Raw genomic sequence first — 23,855 nt, 5'->3', positions numbered from 1 at the left:
ATTTTGCCTAACTGATAATTTGTCATTATGAATGAAGGTGAACAACTCATGTGTTTTAAGAGCCATCTCTATTTCCTTTACTGTTAACTGACTGTTCCTATTGAGTGTTAATTTCTTTGGCTCATTTTTCTAGTGGGTGACTTGCCTTTTATGATTTGTGTGATATCTTTATTTATCAGGAAATTGGTCCTTTGTGATAAGCTTTTTCCTCCAGTTCATCATTTTGGCTTTGATTTTGTTTATGCTTTGAACTTGTAGAAGTCACTTTGGTATAACTGAATAAATAAATGTTTCCCTTTATAGCTTCTGGTTATTATGTCAAACTCTGAAAGGTCTTCTCCAGTACTTTAAGGTTCTTTCATGGTTTCTTTAGGTATTTTCATAGTTTGGGTTTTTACTTTCCAATCTTGGCTTTATCTGGAGATTTTCCTGTTATAAGAGACAAGGAATGGATCCAACCCCTCTTCCTTTTTACAGATTAAGTGTAGCTCTTTAAGATGTGTTAAAATTTAGGCTAACTTCTTGATCTTCAGAATATGTACGCAGCTCATACAACTTAATAAGAAAAAAACAAACAAACCAATCCAAAAATGGGCAAAAGACCTAAACAGCAATTCTCCAAGGAAGAAATACAAATGATCAATAGGCACATGAAAAAATGCTCAATATCACTAATTATCAGAGAAATGCAAATCAAAACTACAATGAGGTATCACCTGCCACCAGTCAGAATGGCCATCATTCAAAAGTCCACAAACGACAAATGCTGGAGAGGCTGTGGAGTAAAGGGAACCCTCCTACACTATGGTGGGAATGCAGTTTGGTGCAGCCACTGTGGACAACAGTGTGGAGATTCCTCAAAAGACTAGGAATAGACTTACCATATGACCCAGGAATCCCGCTCCTGGGCAAATATCCAGAAAGAACCCTACTTCAAAATGACACCTGCACCCCAGTGTTCATAAGCAGCACTATTTACAATAGCCAAGACATGGAAACAGCCTAAATGTCCATCAACAGATGACTGGATAAAGAAGAGGTGGTATATTTATACAATGGAATACTATTCAGACATAAAAACCAACAACATAACGCCATTTGCAGCAACATGGATGTTCCTGGAGAATGTCATTCTAAATGAAGTAAGCCAGAAAGAGAAAGAAAAATAACATATGAGATCGTTCATATGTGGAATCTAAAAAAAGAAAAATCATAAATATAAAACAGAAACAGACTTACAGACATAGAATACAAACTTGTGGTTGCCAAGGGGGCGGAGGGTGGGAAGGGACAGACTGGGATTTCAAAATGTAGAACAGTTAAACAAGATTATACTGTATAGCACAGGGAAATATATACAAGATTTCTGGTAGCTCACAGAGAAAAAAAAGTGATAATGAATACATGTATGTTCATGTATAACAAAAATTGTGCTCTACACTGAAATTTGATACAACATTGTAAAATGACTATAACTCAATAAAAAAATGTTAAAAAAAATTTAGCCTAACTCTTACAAAATGCTCTTTTGGTCTTAGTTAGCCTGGAGACTTGACTTGGAAGAAACAGTAGTGGATACTTATCTGGCTTGTCACTTTAAAAGGCCAGTTTGTTATAGTATTTTTATGCCATTCATTTTTTTTTAACATGTGTCAGGCACTGCCTTAGGCCCTGGAGATAAGGGATGAATAAATGGAGGAGGCAGAAGTAAACAACTAAATTAACAGCATAATTTTAGACAGGAGGAGGGGATAACTCAGAGGCAGAGTGCCTGCCTAGCATGCACAAGGTCATGGGTTCAATTCCCAGTCCCTCCACTTAAAAAATAAGTAAAGAAATAAACCTAATTACCCTCTCCCCTAAAAAAATAGCATAATTTTAGAGATTAGTGTCATCAAGAAAATAAAAGTCGAGAATGCTGCTAAGTTAATGAGAGACACTAGGTATTCTATTGAACAAGGAAACCATAATAGTCTGTTGTGATTTATCTCTTCTGATCACCTCTTTCCTTCCTGAAAATTCAGGAATTGCTGTATTAGTTATCCATTGCTGCATAACAAATCATCCCAAACTTAGTGGCTTAAAACAACAATAAGCGTCTCACACAGTATATGTAGTTCAGAAATCTGGGGGCAGCTCATTCGGGTGATCCTAGTTTGGGGTCTTTTGTGAGGCTGCCATCATCCAGAGGTTTGACTGGAGCTGGAGATTTTACTTGCAAGATGGACACTTACGCTGGGAGGGCGATGCTTGCTTGGTGTGAGCTTCAGTTCCCCATGATGCAGATCCCTTACAGGCTGCTTGAGGGTCCTCACACATGACAGCTTTCTCACCCAGGGCAGGTAAGCTAAGAGGGTAAAGCAGAACCACAATGTCTTTTATGACAAGAGTCACACGACATCATTTTCACAGTGTTCTGTTGGTTAAACAGATCAACCCTATTCAATGTGAGAGAGAACCACACAAAGATGTAAATCCCAGGAGATAATGATCACTGGGGACATCCTGGCAGCTGGCTACCACAATCACCAACTGGTCAAATATTCTAGAATTCCAGAGAGGAGAATGAAGTGCCGTGGGAGTTCAGTATCTCACTTATTTGTAGTCAAAGTTGTCTTAGTTTGAACTTTGTAAATCCAAAAAAATTGTCCATAACAAGTTTCATAAAAAGTTAATTTTCAAATAATGTCTTGAAAACGTATATAACCACACATACAGTGTAACTAATTTTTTCAGCTATGAACGTACATCTCCAAACTTCACTGCTGCTTCAACTTTACTTGGAGGAATGAAATCTCCTGCATCTCAGATAAATGCTACTTTAAGGCACATTTCAACTACTTTATGCATCATTCAGTGTGTCAGCTTTGTTCTTAGGCTGCCTTCTTTCAAGTCAAGATGGTTGATGCAGCTTCAGACTTGACAAGGTTCACTGGCAGAAAAAAGAGGCTATCTCTATTAGTATTTCCTCAAGAGCAAGAAAACCTTTCCCCCAAATGCTCCAGGTGTCTTTTCTTATCTCTTTAGATTAAAATGGAGTCACATGCCCATCCTTTAAATGTTGGCTTAGGCCAATAAGGATTTAACCTCAGTTAGAAATGGTTTTACCTTCCCATAGTCATATAGGGAGAGAGGAATACTGAGCAAGAGCGAAGTCTTTTTGCAAAGAACATGTGTGAAGGGGAACGAATGGCAAGTAGGCAACCAACAGGGGCTGCTTAATACTTAAGACATTTTGTTTTGTAGTGTAGTAATCCATATATCTTCCTTTCCCATTTATTTTTAAGCTTTTAAAGGAAAGGAGATTATACATCTTAGTCATGTCTCTCAGCACTTGCTCAGTGTCTTACACACAATGGGCATTCACTATTTTACTTGGATTTTAAAAGTCCCCAAAGAGATTTTCATACTGGATGCACATTTTTGAAATTATTTATGATACTTTGGGTTTACAAAGTATTTTCTGCCAAAACTTTAAGAGATTCCAGAAATATTTACCTTTATATTCGCTTTCATACTCTGTGAGAAGGAAGGAAATGCCATGCACTATTTTCATTTAAAAAAAAATCCTTTTATTTGATAGATTGTTCAAAGTCTTACAGTCAACAGGCACAAGAACTTAGATTTTCTGAATCTCAACCAGAGTTATTTCCACTTGTCTCTATTTCCTTTAAAAAGACTACTTCTTCTATCACCAAAATATTCAAGTAACCCATTATTACATATAACAGTTATTACAGATCATGTTCTTTTTTTCTTCTCCTCCTCCTCCCTGCTAAATTAATCCTGGTTATAAAATTGTTTTTGTTTGGAGGTCACAATGTGCAGACTGACAGAGGCATTAAAATGTGAAGGTTATGAGCTAGAAACATTTCAACCATAAAAAGCAAAGTTCTTCCTGTAAACAAGGCCAAAATTGACATCACAGTACAACTTTGCTGGACTTTTCAAAGAGACGAATGCATATTTTGTTCCTGAATTTAGTACCTCCTTAGGCACTTTTTCTCTTGTTCTTTTCAGGTGGTCTGAAACTATTACAAACCTGGACTTACAGGAACATTTAAGATAAGCTCCTTCAACTATAGGTAACTGATTTTTACAGCTCCGGGACAGCACCACACAGTCTGCGACACTGTAACTTAATCATTGGAGTAAGTAAGGTGGGGGGGCCTACCTAGGACTCTGCTCTCCACAGACCCACCCATAACTCTCTCAGGGAGGGAACATTTAGGTACTGCTTATCTTAGATTCTCACTGTATTTAGTAAGAGAATTAGTGATTTGCATGACTGTCTCCATTACTAGACTCTAAGAAACTTATAGTTAAGGACGGGGCCTTTTCATACTTGTACCTCAGAGCCGAACAGGTAGTAGAGCTTAATAAATATTTGTTTAATGAATAAATCTTCTGATATCTAGGAGGTAGTGATGGGATTAAGTCCTTCCTCTTGAAAAGTTACCAGTTTCTACATCTTCTAGAAAGAGGGAATCTTAAAGGCAGGTAGATTTCCTGTTGTTAAACACTTTTGAACAAAGTTCCAAGTCACTGACAGTTACTCAGTTTTGCACTCACTCATTTGAACCAACTTCTCCTTCACGCCTCCCTTCCATCTTTGGAGGCTGTGACCGTAGCTCTACTCTTAGAATTTTCAATACACCGTTAACTGTATGTGATGGGATATCTGATAGTTTTCTCTCTCGGAAATCACCCTTCTGTATGTACTCTTTGCCCTTTGAACTGTCTTTCCATCCGGTAACCGAAAGCCTCCCTCATCCTAGTTCAAAGGTTTAAAGCTTCTAAGCAGGAAACAAAAAAAGTTTGCCAAAACGTCCGTTATTTCATGACTTAAGAGAACAATTAAAATTTGCAACATAAGAAATTTGGAAACCTGTGAGATGTACAACTCTCACCGTCTTTCAAGGGGCATTCATTTTCTCCTCCTGCTTCTGATTTGCAAAAATTATAAGCTAATTTTGTCTGCTTAACGCACAATATCAAGTGTCCACTCTAGCTCAGATAATTGGCATGTGGGTCTTTTATCTACATAAACTAACTTGTCATTAAAAAGGTCCTTGGCTTTGAAGTCAGCGCATTTCAGAAATATCATTTGACACTCTAAACTCCAGTCTGATTTGAGATTGGGTCGATTTCAGGCAGGGTCTGTGGAATCTTCCCAGACTGCTGGCCTGTTCCCCACTTTGCATGCCTAGGCGGACTTCGGGACAGAACTATGCTTCTCTATGTATTCGCCTGCACAAGGGTTTACTGAAAGGGTCGCCACTGTGCAAACTCCGTCCTTCTAGAGTGACTACCAAAGCCCAAGGAGATGCGTCAACGCCGGCCTTGCACATTCCCTCGGTAGCCCTCTGCGCCAGCCTGCAGGCTTACTCGGCATCCGCTCTTGGCCGCGGAGGCCAGATCATTGCCTACCTCCAGCAGCCGCCCGTGAGGCGTCGGCTGTTCCTTCTCTTGTCCCCCTCCCTCCGTCAGCCGGCTCTTTCCGGGACTCCCCCCGGTCCTCCCGCCCTGCTCCGCGCGGGCTACGGCTGTGCCGTCAGCAGCCACCCCGCCCCGGCGCCCAGGACATAAGCGCCGCTCCGCCCCGCCTCCCGCGCAGGCAGCCGTCCCCCCACATCCGGGTACCGACTCCAGCCGCCCAGATTCTGGCACTATGGTCATGGCGGAGGGGACGGCAGTGCTGAGGCGGAACAGGCCGGGCACCAAGGCTCAGGTACTGTCGCTGCACCTTTGGTGGAGGGGGGCCTCTTGGTGCCGAGCCGTGCCGCGCCGCGCCGCGCCGTGCCGCTCCGCACCTGGACGGTGGATGCCTCTGGGAGGAGGTTGGGCCGGGGCGGCCGGCGGGCGGGCGGGGGCACTGGTGCCCGGCCTGCTCTTCCGGAGCCTCGGCCCCTCGGTTTGCCTGAGGGAGCGGCGGCAGTGGCGGCCCGCGAGGCCTGCGGTGCCTTGACTTGAGGGTGGGCGTGAGCGGCGCGTGCGGGCCGCCGAGGCCGTGGGCTGGGAGTGTGTCAGCAGCGCCTGCTTGTTCTGGCTTCTCCTCCGATCCTCAGCTGACCAGCGTCGGAGGGGCGCGGACGGCCAGGTGGAGACCCCAGGGGTTCTGTGAGGGTTGAGGCTCCCGATGTGGGAGGGAGGGGTGTAAACACAGCCCACCTCGTCCTAGCTTCCAGTTCCTACCTGGCTTGTGACGTGCCCGACCTCTGCCATCCAACTTGTCTAGCCGGATCTGGGAGTCGATAATTTACTTTATCCTCCTCCTGCTGCTGCTTCCTTTTGACCACTTCTCGCTGCGGCTGTTCTCTGGTCCAGCAAGTTTTATCATCAGGTTGTGACTTGTTAGATGTCATTCCTTATGAATTTCTTTGTTATTAGGTGTGAAGCATAGGAAATGAACTGAAGATAATCGTATAATCATGTCAACTTTTAGTAGGGCTGTGCGTGGGGGTGAATTGGTGCTTGTTTAGGTATTGAGTCTTGGGATTTGCAAAAGACGGGATGCCTCATTCTTTAAAAAAAATCAAATAGACGTTTAGACTTCCTTTTATTAATCTACCGGGTGAAATGGCTTGCTGTTAGCTAGATGCTCTAAAGGCAGAAGAGGTGTGTTAAAATGTAATTTTAAAGAAAAAAATGATCCTGTAAGTGAAAAAAAAAAATAAGAAAGAGCCATGGAGCTATCACCGTATACTAGAAAATAGATTTTAATATCTTGCACAGAATTTGGAAAGGGAGTCCTTTCAAAGGGGACTTATAGATCCCAGACATCTTCCCATATCCATATTACACATAAGGAAACAAGCCCAGAGATTAGACTGCTTTTGCAGTCTCCAAATTCTTAGTTCACTAGTGACCTTTTCTCTTTAACAAGTTACTTCTATTTCTGAATTTTAGAATTTAGTCTGAAAGTCTTTATAGAGTCACCTATGTCATTTACTTACAGTGGCAGTTTTGTGAATTTATATATTATTATGCTTTCTTTTTAACTTTTCCAAAATTTCTTTCTTTATAAACTTTTCTCAGGTAACTACTTCGTATTCTGTGGAAACATTGCTTCCGATTCTTTTAAGTGATCAACTTTATATTTTTGTATTCATAAATGGACTTCTGTACTCACATTCTGAGAGCTACCCATTTTTACTCAAAAGTTCTTAATTTTGAAAGGTTACAAAATCATGTATTTTAAGTCAGTATTGTAACACATCTGTTTGCTCTGTTATGAATAAGTCACATATAAGAAAGCTCCTTTGCTTTTTTTCCACATTGTCATAGATTAATGTTGTTAAATAAAATACAGCAGAAAAGGTTGGGACTGAAAAAAAAAAAGAACTGCTTAAGTAGCATTCAGTCCTATCTATCCCTTGTCTTTCACACTGATTTCCTTCAATGAAATGGGTCTATTCTAAAATGATTTATTTAGAACTAAAATAGAGTAAGTAGAATATCTTCCTACTTACTTTTTTTAATTGGTTAGATTGGGATATAGGCACATAGTTGGTTTTCAACAAATGTTTGAAATAGATGAGAATGTTCATTAAGCTGGAGTTGTGACACCTGTTGTAAGTGTTTAAAGTATATCACAGTTATGAGGCAAAACATTTAATTTCTAATTAACTTTTCAAACATCTTTTCTGTGTACTACTATATGTGTTTTCTAATATTTTGAAAACAAAATATTCTACAAACTATTTTGATTTTTTTTTAAAACAAAAAAATAGGCAAACTATATTGATAGAAACATTTTTCACTACAAACCAGAAAGAAAGAATTTTAAAACTACTTTTTAATAATATGTAGGTGATATCTAGGAAAAGACATCCTGGAACAATCTCTAGGAAGTTATTTTTATTTCCCAACATGTAAAAATAAAGGTAGTTCATTTTCATTCAGATAAGGCAACTATTAAAAAAAAATAGATGTGAAATGTTTAAGACACTTGAAAACGTACATCATACCCATCACCAACCCTCGGAACTAAGACATTACTAATATAGTTGAATCCCTCTGTACGACATTCTTTTGTCTTCTATCCATTCTCAGTAATGGTGATTATCATTTCTTCTCTTTCCTTTATACTTTTATTGAAATACACATTATTATAAGTATGCTTTGCCTTTAAATTTTTATTCATGTGGTATCATACACTATATTCTCCAATTTGCTCCAGTTTTTGCTCAAGATATTTGTAGACTTACACATATTTATTGATACAGGGTTATAGATCATTGCCTTACTACTACTTTTTCCCCTAGTTTTCCCTTAGACATTTGTTGAATACTTACAATGTGTTAAACATTGTACACCTTTTAAGAATATATAGGTAAACTGCTGAAAAATCAGTCAGATGGAACGATTCTTAACCACTTAGGGGAATGCCTGTGAACTGAAATTTTTATAGAAGAATTCTGAACCAGTGCAAGGTGATCCACAAAAATATTTCTCTTAAAAGAAGGTTGTTTGATTTGGATGACTACTTTTTGATGGAGCTCATATTTTGATTTAAATATTTAAAATAACTTTTGGAGTTGGAATTATAATTTATAATGTCTGTTTAAATAATACTTAAGGAATAGTAGCTATTTTTAACTCTAGCTGTTCTCTTTAGATAAAAACTGATTCAGTGTTATGGTGCCTGGGGATTTTTTTTTTTTTTTTTTGCATTGTAACTTTTGGAAAGATATTTAACCACTGTAAACAAAAAAAGTGATAGACTTATTTCATCAGTTAAGTAATACATGAAAGGAGCCATATTTGAGGGATTTGTGGTTGAAAAAAATGTAACTTGTAGTTCAATTAAATGAAATCTTGGTGTTCATTTAAAAACATAGCATAAAATTCCTTTAATGTATTCATTAATAATCACATTGTTTATAATATGAGAGCTTTTCTTCTCTTCTAGTATAACTTTGGATCTTTATTAAGAATTGAAGCTAATCATACTAGTATTGCATCTTCTTTGTAATTTGATATGTGCTTTAACTATGAATTTTTTTTTATAGGATTTCTATAATTGGCCTGATGAATCCTTTGATGAAATGGACAGTACACTAGCTGTTCAGCAGGTAATAACAACAGTTTCTTTCTCAACTCCAGTAACTTAAGCATTTTATCTCTCTTGGTATAGTTAAGTATTCATATATCTTTTCGCACAAGCCACAATCCATGGAATTACTAGATGCCTGTTTAAAACTTTTATCAAACCTCATTTTGTTTTAGGATGGCATGTTAAACTATAAACAGACTTTAATACATTTTATTACCTGTTAATATGTACCAAATTAGGGTATAAAATTTGATTTTAGAATGAATTTAATTCAAAATGAAATGAAATGAATGCTAAATTAGAATGACATAAGTAGAAAGAAGTAGCATACTCATTTGGTGACTGAATACTTGAGAACACGTGTCTAAACTTTACATTTTAATGTTAGTTACTGCTGCTTCTCAAATTTCCATAGCTAATTATTAAAAATTGCATTAAAAGGTTGGTAAAAAGATGACTGAAGTTGGTGTGCACTAGTATATTGAACAAGGCTGTTTGGCTTCATTTTGATAGCCAGATAATAAAAATAGATAGCTATTTGGATATACTGTGTTATTTGAAGATCTTGAAAAACAAATTAAAAATACAGTTGAATCCTTTGAGTTTTAAAAACTTAATTCATAATCTTAACAGAAACATTAAAAACCTTTAGAATGGATTCAGTAATATTTAGATATTTAGTACAGAAAATAGAATAGTACTGGTAAGTGAATGGCATTGCTCATTGCCTTTTAAGAATGTATTGTTCAATCAGCAAATATTTAATGGACTAGCAAAGAGAGAGATCTTGTGGAGGATACAGAAATATAAACATGGAGATCTATGCCTAGGAATTGGCAAAAATTTAGAGGGAAAATGTGCAGATATTTTTCCCTTTAAAAGCAGAGTTTTTGTCCTGATACTTTGTTGAATTTGTGTATTAGTTCTGACAATTTTTTTGTGGAATCTTTAGGGTTTTCTACATACGAGATTATTTCATTTGCAGATTTCACTTCTTTTTTTTCAATTTGGATGCCTTTTATTTTTCTTGCTAGTTGCTCTGGCTGAAAATTCCAATACTATTTTGAGTAGAAGTGGCAACAGCAGGCATCCTTATCTTGTTCCTAATCTTAGAGAAAAGCTTTCAGTCTTTTATGTTGAGTATGATGTTTGCTGTAGGTTTTTCATATATGACCTTTATTATGTTGAGTTAGTTCCTTTTTATTTCTAGTTTGAGTTTGAGTGTTTTTAATCACAAAAAGATATTGATTTTGTCAAATGTTCTTTCTGCACCAGTTGAGATGATCATGTATTTTTTTTCCTTCATGCTATTAACATGGTGTATTGATCAATTTTTGTATGTTGAACCATCCTTGCATTTTGGGAGTAAGTCCCACTTGATCATTGTGTATAGTCCATGTAATTTGGTGCTAAATTTAGTTTGCTAAGATTTTTGTATCAATGTTCATAAATGATATTGTTTATAATTTTCTTAGAGTATCTTTGTCTGGCTTTGGTATCAGGAATGCTGCTCTCATAGAATCAGTTAGGAAGTATGCCCTTCTCTTCAGTTTTGTGGAAGAGTTTGAGAAGGATTGGTGTTAGTTCTTTAAATATTTAGTAAAATTCACCAGTGAAGCCATGAGGTCCAAGGCTTTGCTTTGGTTACACAGCATTGTGAATGTAATTAATGCCATTGAATGTACACTTAAAAATTGTTTAAATGACTATTCTTTCCTCACTGAATGGTTTTGTCATGGAAAGAAAAAAGATTAAAGAATATCATTTAACCTTATATGTATATGTGAGGGTTTATTTCTAGTTGCTGTATTCAGTTCCATTGGTCTATATGTCTACCCTTATGTCAGTACTACACAGTTTTTTATTACCATAGCTTTGTAGTAAGTCTTAAAATTGAGAAGTGTGCATCCTCCAACTTTTGTTTTCTTTTCAAGATTATTTTGGTTATTTGGTGCCCCTTGCAATTACATACACATTTGAGAATCAGCTTTCCCATTTATACAAAAAAGAGTTCTGAAAGTTTAATAGAGATTGTATAGAATCTGCAGATTGCTTTAAGTAGTATTGATATCTTAACAATGTTAAGTCTTCTATGGACATGAGATGTCTTTCATTTAGGTATTCTTTAATTACTTTGAGCAGTGTTTTGTAGTTTTCAGTATACAAGTGTTTAATCTTATTTAAATTAATTCCTACTTATTTTATTCTTTCAGATACTATTATAGATGGAATTGATTTCTTAATTTTCTTTTTGAATTGTTAATTGATGGTGTTTAGAAACAACTGATTTTTATATAGTGATCCTGCTACTTTGCTGAATCCTATTAGTAGCTTTATTAGCTTCCCTGTGGATTCTTTAGGGTTTCTGCATATTGGATCATATCATCTGTGACTAGAGATAGTGTTTTATTTATTTTTTCTTACTTAATTGCTCTGGCTGGAAATTAAGTACAGTGTTGAATAGCAGTGGTGAAAGCAGGCATCCTTTTCTCATTTCTGATTTTAGAAGGAGATCTTTCGATCTTTCACCATTGAGTATGATGTTACCCGTGGGTTTTTCCCAAATGCCCTTCATCATATTGGGGGAGTTCTCTTCTACACCTAATTTTCTGTGTTTTTATCATGAAGGGTGTTGGATTTTGTCGGAAACTTTTTCTGCACTAATTAAGATGATTGTGTTTTTTCCCTTTATATATTAATGTAGTGTTTTCATTGGTTAATTTTTTTTTTATGTTCAACTACCTTTCATTCCTTGCAGCTTTCTTTTGATTCATGTTTGCATGGTGTATCTTTTTGCATCCTTTTACTTTTAACCTACCTGTAACATTATATTTGAAGTAAGTTTCTTGTAGACAGCATAGTTGGGTCATATTTGTTCCTTCTCACGGTCCTTGTGTTTTAACTGGTGTATTTAGGCCATTTAATGTGAATGTAGTTATTGATAGATTCAGATCTACCATTTTATTACTTGTTTTCAGTTTGTTTCCTCTTTTTGGTTTCTCTTTTCCCTCCTTTCTGCCTTTTTAACGGTTATTTGAGCATTTTTGGTATTCTATTAAACTCTAATTTTGACAATATTTATGTAAATTTTTGATGATTTCTCTAGAGATTACTTAAGTACATGCTTAATTTTTCAGTCTGTTTAGTAAATATTTTACTACTTTGATTGAAATGTAGAAACTATTGTCATTTAGACTCCTTTACCCTTCCCCTTTATGCTGTAGTTGTCTATATTACATCTACATACATTGAAAACCCCGTCAGACAGTATCATATTTTTTGCTTTTATCTGCCAAATATATTTTAAAAATCAACAGGAGAATGGTTTATTATATAAATACCCAGGTACTTATAATTTCTTTTGCTCCTTCTAAGTTTCCTTGTGGTATTATTTTTTTCCTTCTCTCTGAAGAACTTCAGAATTTCCTTTGGCAGTTCTTTTAGGGCTGGCTAGGAATTCTCCTTAGTTCTCTTTCATCAGAAAACATTTTTAATTTTATCATCATTCCTGAAGGGTATTTTTGTTAGTTGTAGAGGTTTGGGCTGACAGTTCTTTTCTTTCAGCACTTTAAAAATGTTCCGTTTCTTCCCGGCTTCTGTGATTTCTGATGAGAAAGCTGTACTTGTTTGAGTCTTTATTCTGTAGATCATGCATGTTTTCACTGGCTTTTGTATCTTTAGTTTTTTGGCAATTTGATTATGTATTTGAGCATGGATTTCTTTGGGTTTTTCTGTTTGGTGTTTACTCTACTTTTTTTTTAATTGTAGTAAAAAATACATAACATAAAATGTGCCATTTTGAAGTGTACGGTTCTGTGGCATTAAGTACATGCACAGTGTTATGCAACCATTATCGTCTCCATCTCCAGAACGTTTTTATCTTCTCCAATTAAAACTCTGTGCCCATTAAACAGTAATAACTGCCTTAAGATTTACCATGTAATGTGATATTTTAATTAATTCTAAGAAATTCTTTGTTTATAGTATATACAACAGAACATAAGGGCAGATTGTTCCAATATTGACAAGATTCTTGAACCACCTGAAGGCCAAGATGAAGGTGTATGGAAGTATGAACATTTAAGGTAGGTCTTTAATGATACACAAAATAGTTATAGTACTTTTTAGTAATACAATAGTCATAAATAAAAATGGAGAGCACTTTAGTATAATACATCCTCTGCCTTATTTTAATCAACTTTAAAATTAACTACTTGCTTACCTATGGGACTGATGATGAAAATAAGCAAGGGTGGTTTTTTTCACTATAAGCATAATTCCTAAGAAGTAAGAGTTCATTTTAATTTACAAGTTTTTAATTTCAGATCTAAGAAAACCTTTTCCTCCCTATTTAACTTAGACTATGAAGTATTTATTACACAAAACTTAAAAAAGTTTTAAGTTTTTTTTTTTTGTCATGCATATTCCATATTGTCATGCATATTCCATTTGTCCTGGTGCTATCATTAATACTTCTGTTATTATTTTCTGAATATTAGCCACTTTGATTTGTATAATTTATGTATTATACATCACATATATATATTCTTTTGTGTCTTTATTATAGTGTATATGTCTTTATAGTTGACCAGGAAGAGTTTTAAAAATAGTTTGGTTTTTTTGGGGGGGGGGGCACATGCTTAGTGTTACTGATTTGAGATTTAATACTTGCTGTTACTGGTTAACGTGGTTGATTATATTATGATTTTAACGGGAACTGGGTCATGACTTCAGTCATATCTCCTGTAATTAAGAAAAGATACCACTTCCTCTGAGTGGATGTAATTCCATGCCAGTATGCATAGCTTAGTGACCATAGATTGTAGACTAGAATTCAGCCCTGGCTTGTCTCTTCAGCTGCACAACTGTATGTGTTAGCCGTGTATTGAATTAACTTGAAGCTGTTACATTTGCACCATTTGCCACAGGTTGTACCCATAACACTACCAAATCAGTTAGCTTAATTTTGCTATTGGCCGTAAGTAGATTGGACTAGACGAGAATCTTCTTTATCACCACCCATCTTTATTACAGTTTAGTAGAAAATAACTCAAAAATACATAGCATACAGTTTATAGCTATGGGGCAATAGAGAATGGTGTGGTGATTCAGAAATAGTGTTAATTTTTATAATCTAAGAACAGCATTATTATTAGGCATCTGATTTAAAATTTGACTCTTCAGTTTGCTTTCTTCTATTTTAATGCACTGTAAATAAATAAGTAAATCTAGTTTTTCTTTCATATATGTGCAGATTTTTTTTTCCTTTTGGAACTCTCTTTTATATTCTAGTTATATAGGTTTTAGCTTTGCATATTTGTGGAACCAAAGTGTACTCATTTGTTTGATGAGGAAACATCATAGTGATTAACTAATTTGACAAGATTTTTTAGAGGGAACACATTCATTATTCTGACAACATAAAGTCAGTTATTTTATGACATAAAGGATTAATTGTCTTTTCATATCAATTAGCAAATCTTTCTAAAAATGATCTAAAGGTCATATAATGTGCCCCATTTTTCATCTCTTCAGAAATGTTTTTTGAGCCCTCACTATATTCCAAGCATTGTTCTATAATTCTCAGTTTGATAATTTTAGAGGGAAAGGATATTGTGAAAAAATGCCCAAGATCTATTAAGTGACAATAAAGCAAGTTACAGAATTGTGTATGATATTACCCCAATATATTTTTAATCTGTTCATAGAAAATCAAATTTGCATGTAAACAATAATTATCTTTTGGGAAGAGGTTAGTAGAATTATGGCAGACTTTTCCTGTTTTATATTCTATATTTGGTCATGTTTAGAGTTCTTAGATGAAGCATGTTTATAATCAGAACAAAGCTTATAAAATACATAGAAGTATAAAACATCTAGTCTTTTTTCTATGTACCTGTTTGTATACAGATACATAAACACACATAAATTTTTATGTAACTGGAATCTTACTGTCAATATAAGCATATATCCTTTGTATGTTTGTGTAATACCAACATTTTACTACTTTCCAATTGCTAACACTTTAGAATGTTTCAAAATTTGTGTATATATATAGTTTGGGTGAACGTCTTTGTACATATATCTGCATGCAGTTCTGATTATTTCATTAGAATAGGTTGTTAGAACGACACAGTCAAAAAATATACACTTTGGCGTGGAGGGTATAACTCAAGCAGTAGAGCACATGCTTAGCATACACAAGGGATCAATCTCCAGTACCTCCTCCAAACATGAATAAACCTAATTACCTCCCCCTCATAAAACAAACAAAACAAGCAAAAACATGCACACTTTGTAAGGGTCTTGATAAATATTTCCAAATTACTTCTCAGAAAAATTTAACAATTTCCACTGGGTAACAGTGATCAACTCACTGAACTCTGATATTGAATATCATTAGGGTTGTTAGTTTTGGTAATCTATATGTCTTTGTAAGAAGTATGCCATGTAAATTCAGATGGTGTTGATAATGGTGATGAGGGATGAAGGGCAATATTGATGGCATTCTGTTTTTACAATTAATATTCTAAAAATGTGGAGAATAGATAAGAGTTTTCATTTATATATTTACATTTTTAGGCAATTTTGTCTTGAGCTAAATGGACTTGCTGTCAAACTTCAGGTAATATTTTCTTTAAGTTAAAGCTATAATTGAAAGTTCTGATTTTTTTTTCCCTGATTTTGTAAATTCATGTACTTACAAAGACTTATCCCAAATTTTTAATTATTCTAGAATTTTTCATGAGAATGTAGCAACCCAAATGATAAGCTTTTTCATTATTATTTTACATATTAATAAAATAGTACATTTTAAACATTTTTATTGATTTATAATCATTTTACAATGTTGTGTCAAAATTCTAGTGTAGAGCAATTTTTCAGTTATACATTAACATATATATATATATTCATTGTCACATTTTTTTCTCTGTGAGCTACCATAAGATCTTGTGTATATTTCCCTGTGCTATACAGTATAATCTTGTTTATCTATTCTACAATTTTGAAATCCTGTCTATTTTTATTTACATACAATAAAGTAACATATTTTTAACAGAGTGAATGCCATCCAGATACATGCACTCAGATGACAGCAACTGAACAATGGATTTTTCTTTGTGCAGCTCACAAAACTCCAAAAGAGGTGAGAATTTATGAACTAGAATGACTAATAAAAATCATGATAACCTAAATCTCTTCAAGACAGTGATAGACAAATTTTTAGCGTCTTTAGGTCACTTTATTTTGTCTTTTGATTTAGAGTTATTTGCTTTAAGTTTACTGCTACAGTGCTATTTTAGGATTTCTTATCGTTAGTATCTTTTTAAAAATTTTTAATTGCAGTATAATTGACCTACACTATATTAGTTTCATATGCACTACATGGTGATTCAGTATTTCTATAATTACAGAATGATCACCATAAGTCTAGTTACTGTCTGTCACCATACAAAGTCATTATAATATTGTTGACAATATTCCTCATGCTGTACATTTCATCCCTGTGACTCATTCATTTTGCAACTGGAAGTTTATAACTCTTAGTCATCCTTACCTATTTCACTTATCCCCACCACCCATGTCTCCTCTGGCAACCACCTTTGTTCTCTGTATCTATGACTCTTTCTGTTTTATTGTTTGTTCATGTATTTTGTTTTTTAGATTCCACATGTAAGTGAAATCACATGGTATTTGTCTTTCTTTGTCTGACTTATTTCACTTAGTGTAATACCCTCGAAGTCCATACATGTTGTTGCAAATGATAAGATTTTATTCCTTTTTATGACTGACTAGTATTCCATTGTGTGTGTGTGTGTGTGTGTGTGTGTGTGTGTGTGTTTATCTTGTTTATCCATTCATTTGTTGATAGGCACTTAGGTTGCTTCCATATCTTGGCTATGACAAATAATGCTGCAGTGAACATAGGAATGCATAAAGCTTTTCAAATTAGTGTTTTTGTTTTCTTTGGAAAAATACTCAGGAGTGGAATTGCTGGATCCTATGGTAGTTCTATTTTTAATTTTTTGAGGACCCTCCATACCATTTTCTAGTGGCTGCACCAGCTTACATTCCTTCAAACAGTGCATGAGGGTTCCCTTTTCTCCTCATCAACATTTACTTGTTGTCTTTTTGGTAATAGTCATTCTTAACAAGTGTGAGGTGGTATCTCATTGTGGTTTTGATTTGTATTTCCTTGATGATTAGTGATATTGAGCATCTTTTCATGTGTCTGTTGGCCATCTGTATGTCTTTGGTAGGGAAAATATATATTCAGGTCCTCTGGCCATTTTTTAATCTGGTGGTTTGTTTTTCTTTATATTGAGTTATATAAGTTCTTTGAATATTTTTGGATATTATCAGATATGTCATTTGCACATTATCTTCTCCCATTCAGTAGGCTATCTTTTCATTTTATTGATTATTTCCTTTGCTGTACAGAAACTTTTTAGTTTGTTTTAGTCCCATTTGTTGATACTTGCTTTTGTCTTCCTTGCCTGAGGAGACATAATCAAAAAGTATTGCTAAGACCAATATCAAAGAGCATACTACCTATGTTTTCTTCTGGGAGTTTTATGGTTTCCTATCTTATATTTAAGTCTTAAATACACTTGTACATTTTTAAATGGTTGAAGTGGCAAATTTTATGTTACTTATTTTACCACAATTTTTTAATGGGAAAAAAGACACACCCCCATAATGGCATACGCTTCTCCCACTAGAATGACTGAAATATAAAAGGCAGATAATAACAAGTGCTGGCCAAGATGTGGAGAAAGTGGACCCCTTATACATTACTGATGGGTTTGTGAAATACTGTAGCCACTTTGGAAAGCAGTTTGAAAGTTCCTCAAAATGATAAGCACAGAGTTACTGCATAACTTAGTGATTCCACTCCTAGGTATATATGCAGAAGAAATGAAAACATATATCTACACAAAACTTGTGCACTAATGCTGACAGTCACATTATTCACACTAGCCAGAAATGGAAACAGCCAAATTTCCATCAGCTGCTGAGTAAATTAAAAATATGTGGTATATGCATAGAATGGAATATTATTCAGCCTTAAAAAGGAATGAAGTCTATAGAGGGAGAAACATATTTTACAGTATTTAGTGTATATTAAAAACATTAAAGTCTATAAAAAGGTTCTGAATTTTTAAAAAAAGAAAGTGATGAAGTACTGATTCTTGCTGCACTGTATCATTAAAATTAGTTTCAACTGTTTCTTTTTACTTTTTTAATGGAGATACTAGAAAATTTTGAATTAAATGTGTAGCTTACATTATATTTCCATCAAGTGGCGCTGATTTAAAGATTGTAAAACCGTCCCAAGGCACACCTAACTGACCAATATGAGTGAGAAACACAGTGACATGTAATACTTGTTTTCAACCAAATCACATGTAATCCTATATATGGAGAAAGATTTTTTTTTCAATAAATACTGCTCATGGTACTGTTTTAGGTAGTGAGTCCACTAGCCACATATTCCTATGGATATATGGTTAGAAAAGTACATTTTTTTTGTTTTGATAATCTATGTATTTATAGCCGTGCACTAAGCTGTGTTTAGTAGTTAATAGGTTTTAAAATACCAGTTCATTCTCAACACTTAAAAAATACTCTGATTACTGGGTTGAACTAGGATCATTTTTATTCCTTTCTCCGTTTTATTTTTCCTTTTTGGTTCCCTTGTTCATTCTTAGACTTCCTTTCCTTTGATGCTTCTCCCTCTGCCCTCAAGAACTGAATGAGGAGAATTACTTGGCAGTTTTATTTTCCTTCTAATAGGTTTACTGATTTGCCATGAGACAAATAGGTTTCGTTAGTTCTGATAAGTAGAATAGGTTCATTTAAATGTAAAGAAACTTCATATTTCATGTTAAATTAAAGCAGATTCAAGGAGTAAGTTTTTTAGAAAGCTGCTAGATTAGTAACAAGATGCCAGTCGATGGATGCTTTTTAGGATGTAAGAAGGCAGTGATCTCTGGAAGTATTTGTGAAGAGAAAGAGGCTGCTGATCCAATTGGTGAAGTTTAAATCAGTGGACTAGGAATCAGTATATCTGGGTTATGGTTTTTGAGTTCTTCTTCCTAACTGTATGAAGTTGCATAAGTCATAAACCATCAGTCAAGGGTAGTCTCTGCTCTGTACATCATTCTCCAGAAGTCTCCCTCTCATGCTTTGGACTTGGGATGTTTACATACTTGCTTACCTGAATCTCTGTGATACAGAGTCAGCCTCCTCTTTGCATGCCTAAAGAGCAGACTTTCCTAAGTTGGATTGCTTGTTTTTGAGGTGTTCTTTATCCTTGCCTATAGATTTTTAAGATCTGGGAGGAAACCTATGTAAACTCTGCAAACTGACCAGCCTCAGTGTCTTCATTTGTAAAGCCAGAGGTTTAGATTAGATAATCAGGTGTTCTTCCCAGCTCTAAGCATTGTTCTCTTCTAGGTAGAATATTGAGAGTGAGAAACTGGGAGACTGATTCACTTATCTTCTAGAAGCTGCACAGCATAGTTCATGGGGATAAGAAAGCCTTATTTATTTAATTGCACAGTCATTCTGATATTGTAAGGGACTTTTTCTTAGCACATGCTCAGGTTTTGGGGATTAGACACCCATGTAATAAATATACCTGACTTCAGAGGTGGAGCTCTTTGTTGATGCATTTCTATATCCTTTCCTTTACAGTGTCCTGCCATAGACTATACTAGACACACTCTTGATGGTGCTGCATGTCTTCTGAATAGCAATAAATATTTTCCCAGCAGGTAAATAAAACTTTTAAACATGGTGCTAAACTTTTTGGATTTAATTTTTAAAACTGATGTTTTTAAAACTAAAACTAGTTTGATTAATTCATTGAATTCTTTAAACTTACTTTTATCCTGTTGTATATTCAGCTTGTTCAAAATTATTCACATTTTGAAATTAGGGTTGTGGTTAAACTAAAAGCATCAAGACTCCTAAAGCTCACAGGTCAGTTCAGTCAAGAGTAGTCCTGTGCATACTATAATATATTATATATTATTGGTGAGGTTTGTGACCGGCCTTTTATTCTATTTAAGATATTTATTACCAGGTGGGTAGATTTGGAGACTCTGCCCCCCCACCCCAAATATCACTAACTTCAAAGATCTCATATAAAATATGTAAAAAAAAAAACTTTTTGCCTCAGTATCCTTTATACATTTTTAAAAATCAGTAATATGTAAGCAATTTTTATTTTTACACATACAAAAGAAATTCAGTTCTGTAGAATAAACAGTGATTCCTTTCAGTAGTTTTAATCAGCTCTAGTGGACAAAGTATTAATGTAGTAAGCAAATGTCTTAATAAGTTTTGATATATCAGAATTTGTTTTAATTGCATTAAACCAAGTTTCAAAGCTATAATACTGAATTTCTTAGGCACTGTGGTTAGGTAGAAGGAGCACTGGCCCAGGAATTGATAATGGGTTTTAATCCTGCCTTCACCACTTACTAGCAGTATGACCTTGGACTGGTCACTTATTTTCCCTGGTGTCAGTTTCCACACTTGTGAATTGAGAAGATTGGTTTCTTTTTCCTGAGATTTGTTCAGCTCTATGAATCTGTGATTTCTTTTCTGTTTCTAGGGTTAGCATAAAGGAATCGTCTGTAGCAAAACTAGGATCAGTATGCCGTAGGATTTACAGAATATTTTCACATGCTTATTTTCATCACCGGCAGATATTTGACGAATATGAAGTAAGTATATTTCACTAATTGTCCTGATATCTTATCAGAATGACAATAATTTATTTTGATATTATGTCTAGTTTATTTGATTTTGAATAATAAATTAAAATAACATTTTTTTCTTCCTCTACAGAATGAAACATTTTTGTGTCATCGGTTTACTAAATTTGTGATGAAATACAATTTGATGTCCAAGGATAACCTGATTGTACCAATTTTAGAAGAGGAAGTTCAGAATTCAGTTTCTGGGGAAAGTGAGGCATGAAGGGAATCATACAGAAAAAATGTACTGATCACATAATTAACATTAATTATGTACTGTATATATGTCATTTTAGACACATCAATCATGTATCCATATTATAGCTTCTTTGTTTAGTATAGGTTTTTGTATGCTAAGTGTTGCCTTTTAAAATGGGAAATACTTTTTAAGTTATTCATGAGCTGTATATTCACCGGTGTGGCACTCATGGTTTTTAAATAAGATTAGTATTATCTGTTTATAATGCCTGTTAATAAAAGAATTTACAGTTTGGTAAAATTGCTGCTAAACAATCATTGGATCACAATCCTCATCAAATCTATAAAAAGATGAGTGAGCTTGAGGTTTCACACAAGCCATGTACTAAAGAGGTAGTAATGTTTTCTTTTGATTTTATCCCTGAGTTTAGATATTCTAGAAAATTCTGTAGTACATAGTTCAGTCTTAACTGTTAACTTTTCCAAAATGAAATAAGAGTGTTTTTAAATTCTGTTTATAGTTTTTGATATACATATATGATTGTGTGTATATCCAAATATAAATGCAAATGAAACGTTAGTAGTAATTAAATACTCTTACTATGCTACATAAACTATATTCTAGACCAGCATACTTGGAAAGGATTAACCTTTCTGCATCAGTGGACTGTTACATACAAGATGATGATAAAGCATATAAATGATGTTCCACCGGAAACCTGCCCTGTCCTTCCCTTCTTTTCATTTCCCTTAACTCCCTCCCCAGACTACATTAGCTGAGAAGCTTTTCACCAGACTGTGATTTAGTGGTGGCTTATACCTATTTATATTTGTATTAATTGCTTACAGATTATACCTCATATTAGCGATTCCATTACACTACAGGAAAAATGTACTGGTATAGGCTCCTGCTTATCTTTGCTTTGCGAAATTGTTCTAACTACTCAGAAAACAGTCTTTAAGATAGTTTGACTTCCGGTTAGTAATATTAATCTTTTCATCTAACCATCTCAGCAGCATTTAAATATTTACCTAGAGTTGAAAAATATTTAGTATTTATTTTACACTTTCTCTCCACAATGTTTACGTTTGAACTATATGCACATGTGAAATGTTTTGCAATAATTCACAGTTTCCAAAGGTGTTGATGAATGCTCATACAGATTTTGGACTTAAAATTCAGCATCTTAAAAAGGATTCAACTGCAGATTTTACAGTCTTATCAACTGAATGCAATTTCAAACAAAGCACTGGAGGTCTTATTGCTAAACTGGTTGTAACAAGGCACTAAGGGTAAAAAAAATTGTACATGTAGTGAAGAAAATATTTAAATCTGTCTTTTGAACATAGTTAACAAACATGAGGAACTTCTTTTTCATTTAAATGGGTTTCTTTGAAATGAAGATAAATGTCTTCATTTTTTTTTTCAGATTGGAGGAAGTAATTTATACCACATGAGACAAGTATGTGCAGCAAAAATGTGGGAAATAGTACCGTCCTGAGAGTTTGTGTATATATTTATGCCTTCCCAATCCTGCCAGTACATTAGGCTATGAGCAATGCTATCCCAGCAGCCAGTCATTACTTTACCCCAACCCACAGCTATCTTTTGAGAAGTTTTATGTTCACAGTGAAAGGAATGTTGACTTTGAAATTATGCATTCATATTAATGTCACTATGAATTTATGGGAATAGTAATTTTTACACAAACTTGCTAAAAATTGAGAGACTAAAGTACTAAGGTAAACTATATAGCAGTGCAGCTGTTCTCTCTCGACGATGTCTCAGTGGATTTCTGTTGCTTGACTATTTTCATAGTGAACATTTGAATTAAGGCAGTGGTTGGGATTGGTGATCTCACTAAGTATTTTGAAACACATTTTGAATAATATGGCTTGGTGTTAATGGGGAAATAAAATATGATTTTTTTCTTACTCATTTCATCTTCCCTGTACTGTGTGTTTGGAATTGATCATAAAAAAAAAGTCCCCCAAAGAAAACATCAGTTTGTAGTCTTGCTTTTGTATTCATATTGACATCTTATTCATACTTGCACTATAAAGTTGACTCACTTTATTTGGTAAGACCTAAATGAAACCGTTACTGTATTTCCTTAATACCGTTCACAGAATTTTGAAAACATACATGTGTATACCTAAGTGGCATTTTAAAAAACTAACGAGCCTGGCAGGCCATTGTTTTGTTAAGTAAGTGTTCTAAGAAGAAAGGAATAGAAAACTCAGTTCTGTGCGGTAAGGAAGTTAGGCTCTACTTTTTGTTTGGATTATCCAGTATAGATCCAGAAGTTAAAATTTTCTTTTCATAAAATTATTTTGACCATATAGTCATCTCGTTCTTTTTCTCCTATTGTATCTGGGAAAGTAGATAATTTTTAATAATTTATGTTCCCATAAGTATCATAGTTCTCTTGTGTGTGTACATTTTCTTTTATCTGACTTGCAGTGTTAAATTTGCATTTCTGGAACAGTTTCTCACTTAAATTTTTAACTAGTTAGCACTTTTAATGTCAGAATAAAATTTTAAATCCATGATTAATTACATTGTTAGCAAGAACTGTGTTACAGGCTCAAACACGTTTACTGACTGATAGCAAATTAATTTTTTCCCTGGGTACTTTGCCCTCTTTGCTATGTGATGAATTCTTTTTGCCTGAAGGCTTCCTATTCCTATAATTTTGCTGCCCAGTTAAATTCTACATTTTATATACTTTATTTTTTAAACACCTCTTGAACGAGTTAAAAGGCTTCTTGGTGTAGTTCTTCCTTACTATGCAAATACTTCACTTTTTAGTAAAAATAGTTGACTT

General features: G+C 34.5%; 1 protein-coding gene across 2 annotated transcripts in view; it reads left to right on the top strand.

Moving 5' to 3' along the window:
• Positions 1-23,028, top strand: part of HSPE1 (heat shock protein family E (Hsp10) member 1) — a 29,375-nt gene extending 6,347 nt beyond the window's left edge. Inside the window, exons 1-8 of one of the 2 annotated variants that reach the window (XM_006216002.4) lie at positions 5,582-5,731; positions 9,015-9,077; positions 13,043-13,143; positions 15,641-15,683; positions 16,119-16,205; positions 19,760-19,839; positions 20,685-20,796; positions 20,921-23,028. In XM_006216002.4, the coding sequence (XP_006216064.1) occupies positions 5,672-5,731; positions 9,015-9,077; positions 13,043-13,143; positions 15,641-15,683; positions 16,119-16,205; positions 19,760-19,839; positions 20,685-20,796; positions 20,921-21,052 (678 nt within the window). In that variant the 5' untranslated portion in view covers positions 5,582-5,671 and the 3' untranslated portion in view covers positions 21,053-23,028. Of the gene's footprint in view, positions 1-5,581; positions 5,732-9,014; positions 9,078-13,042; positions 13,144-15,640; positions 15,684-16,118; positions 16,206-19,759; positions 19,840-20,684; positions 20,797-20,920 lie in introns of those variants that run through there. The other variant, XM_015249301.3, reaches the window with a different exon arrangement.
• The last annotated feature ends 827 nt before the right edge of the window (positions 23,029-23,855 follow it).

Source organism: Vicugna pacos, chromosome 5, assembly GCF_048564905.1.
Source record: "Vicugna pacos chromosome 5, VicPac4, whole genome shotgun sequence".
NCBI lineage: Eukaryota > Metazoa > Chordata > Mammalia > Artiodactyla > Camelidae > Vicugna > Vicugna pacos.
This window is presented reverse-complemented; position numbering and strand designations above follow the sequence as displayed.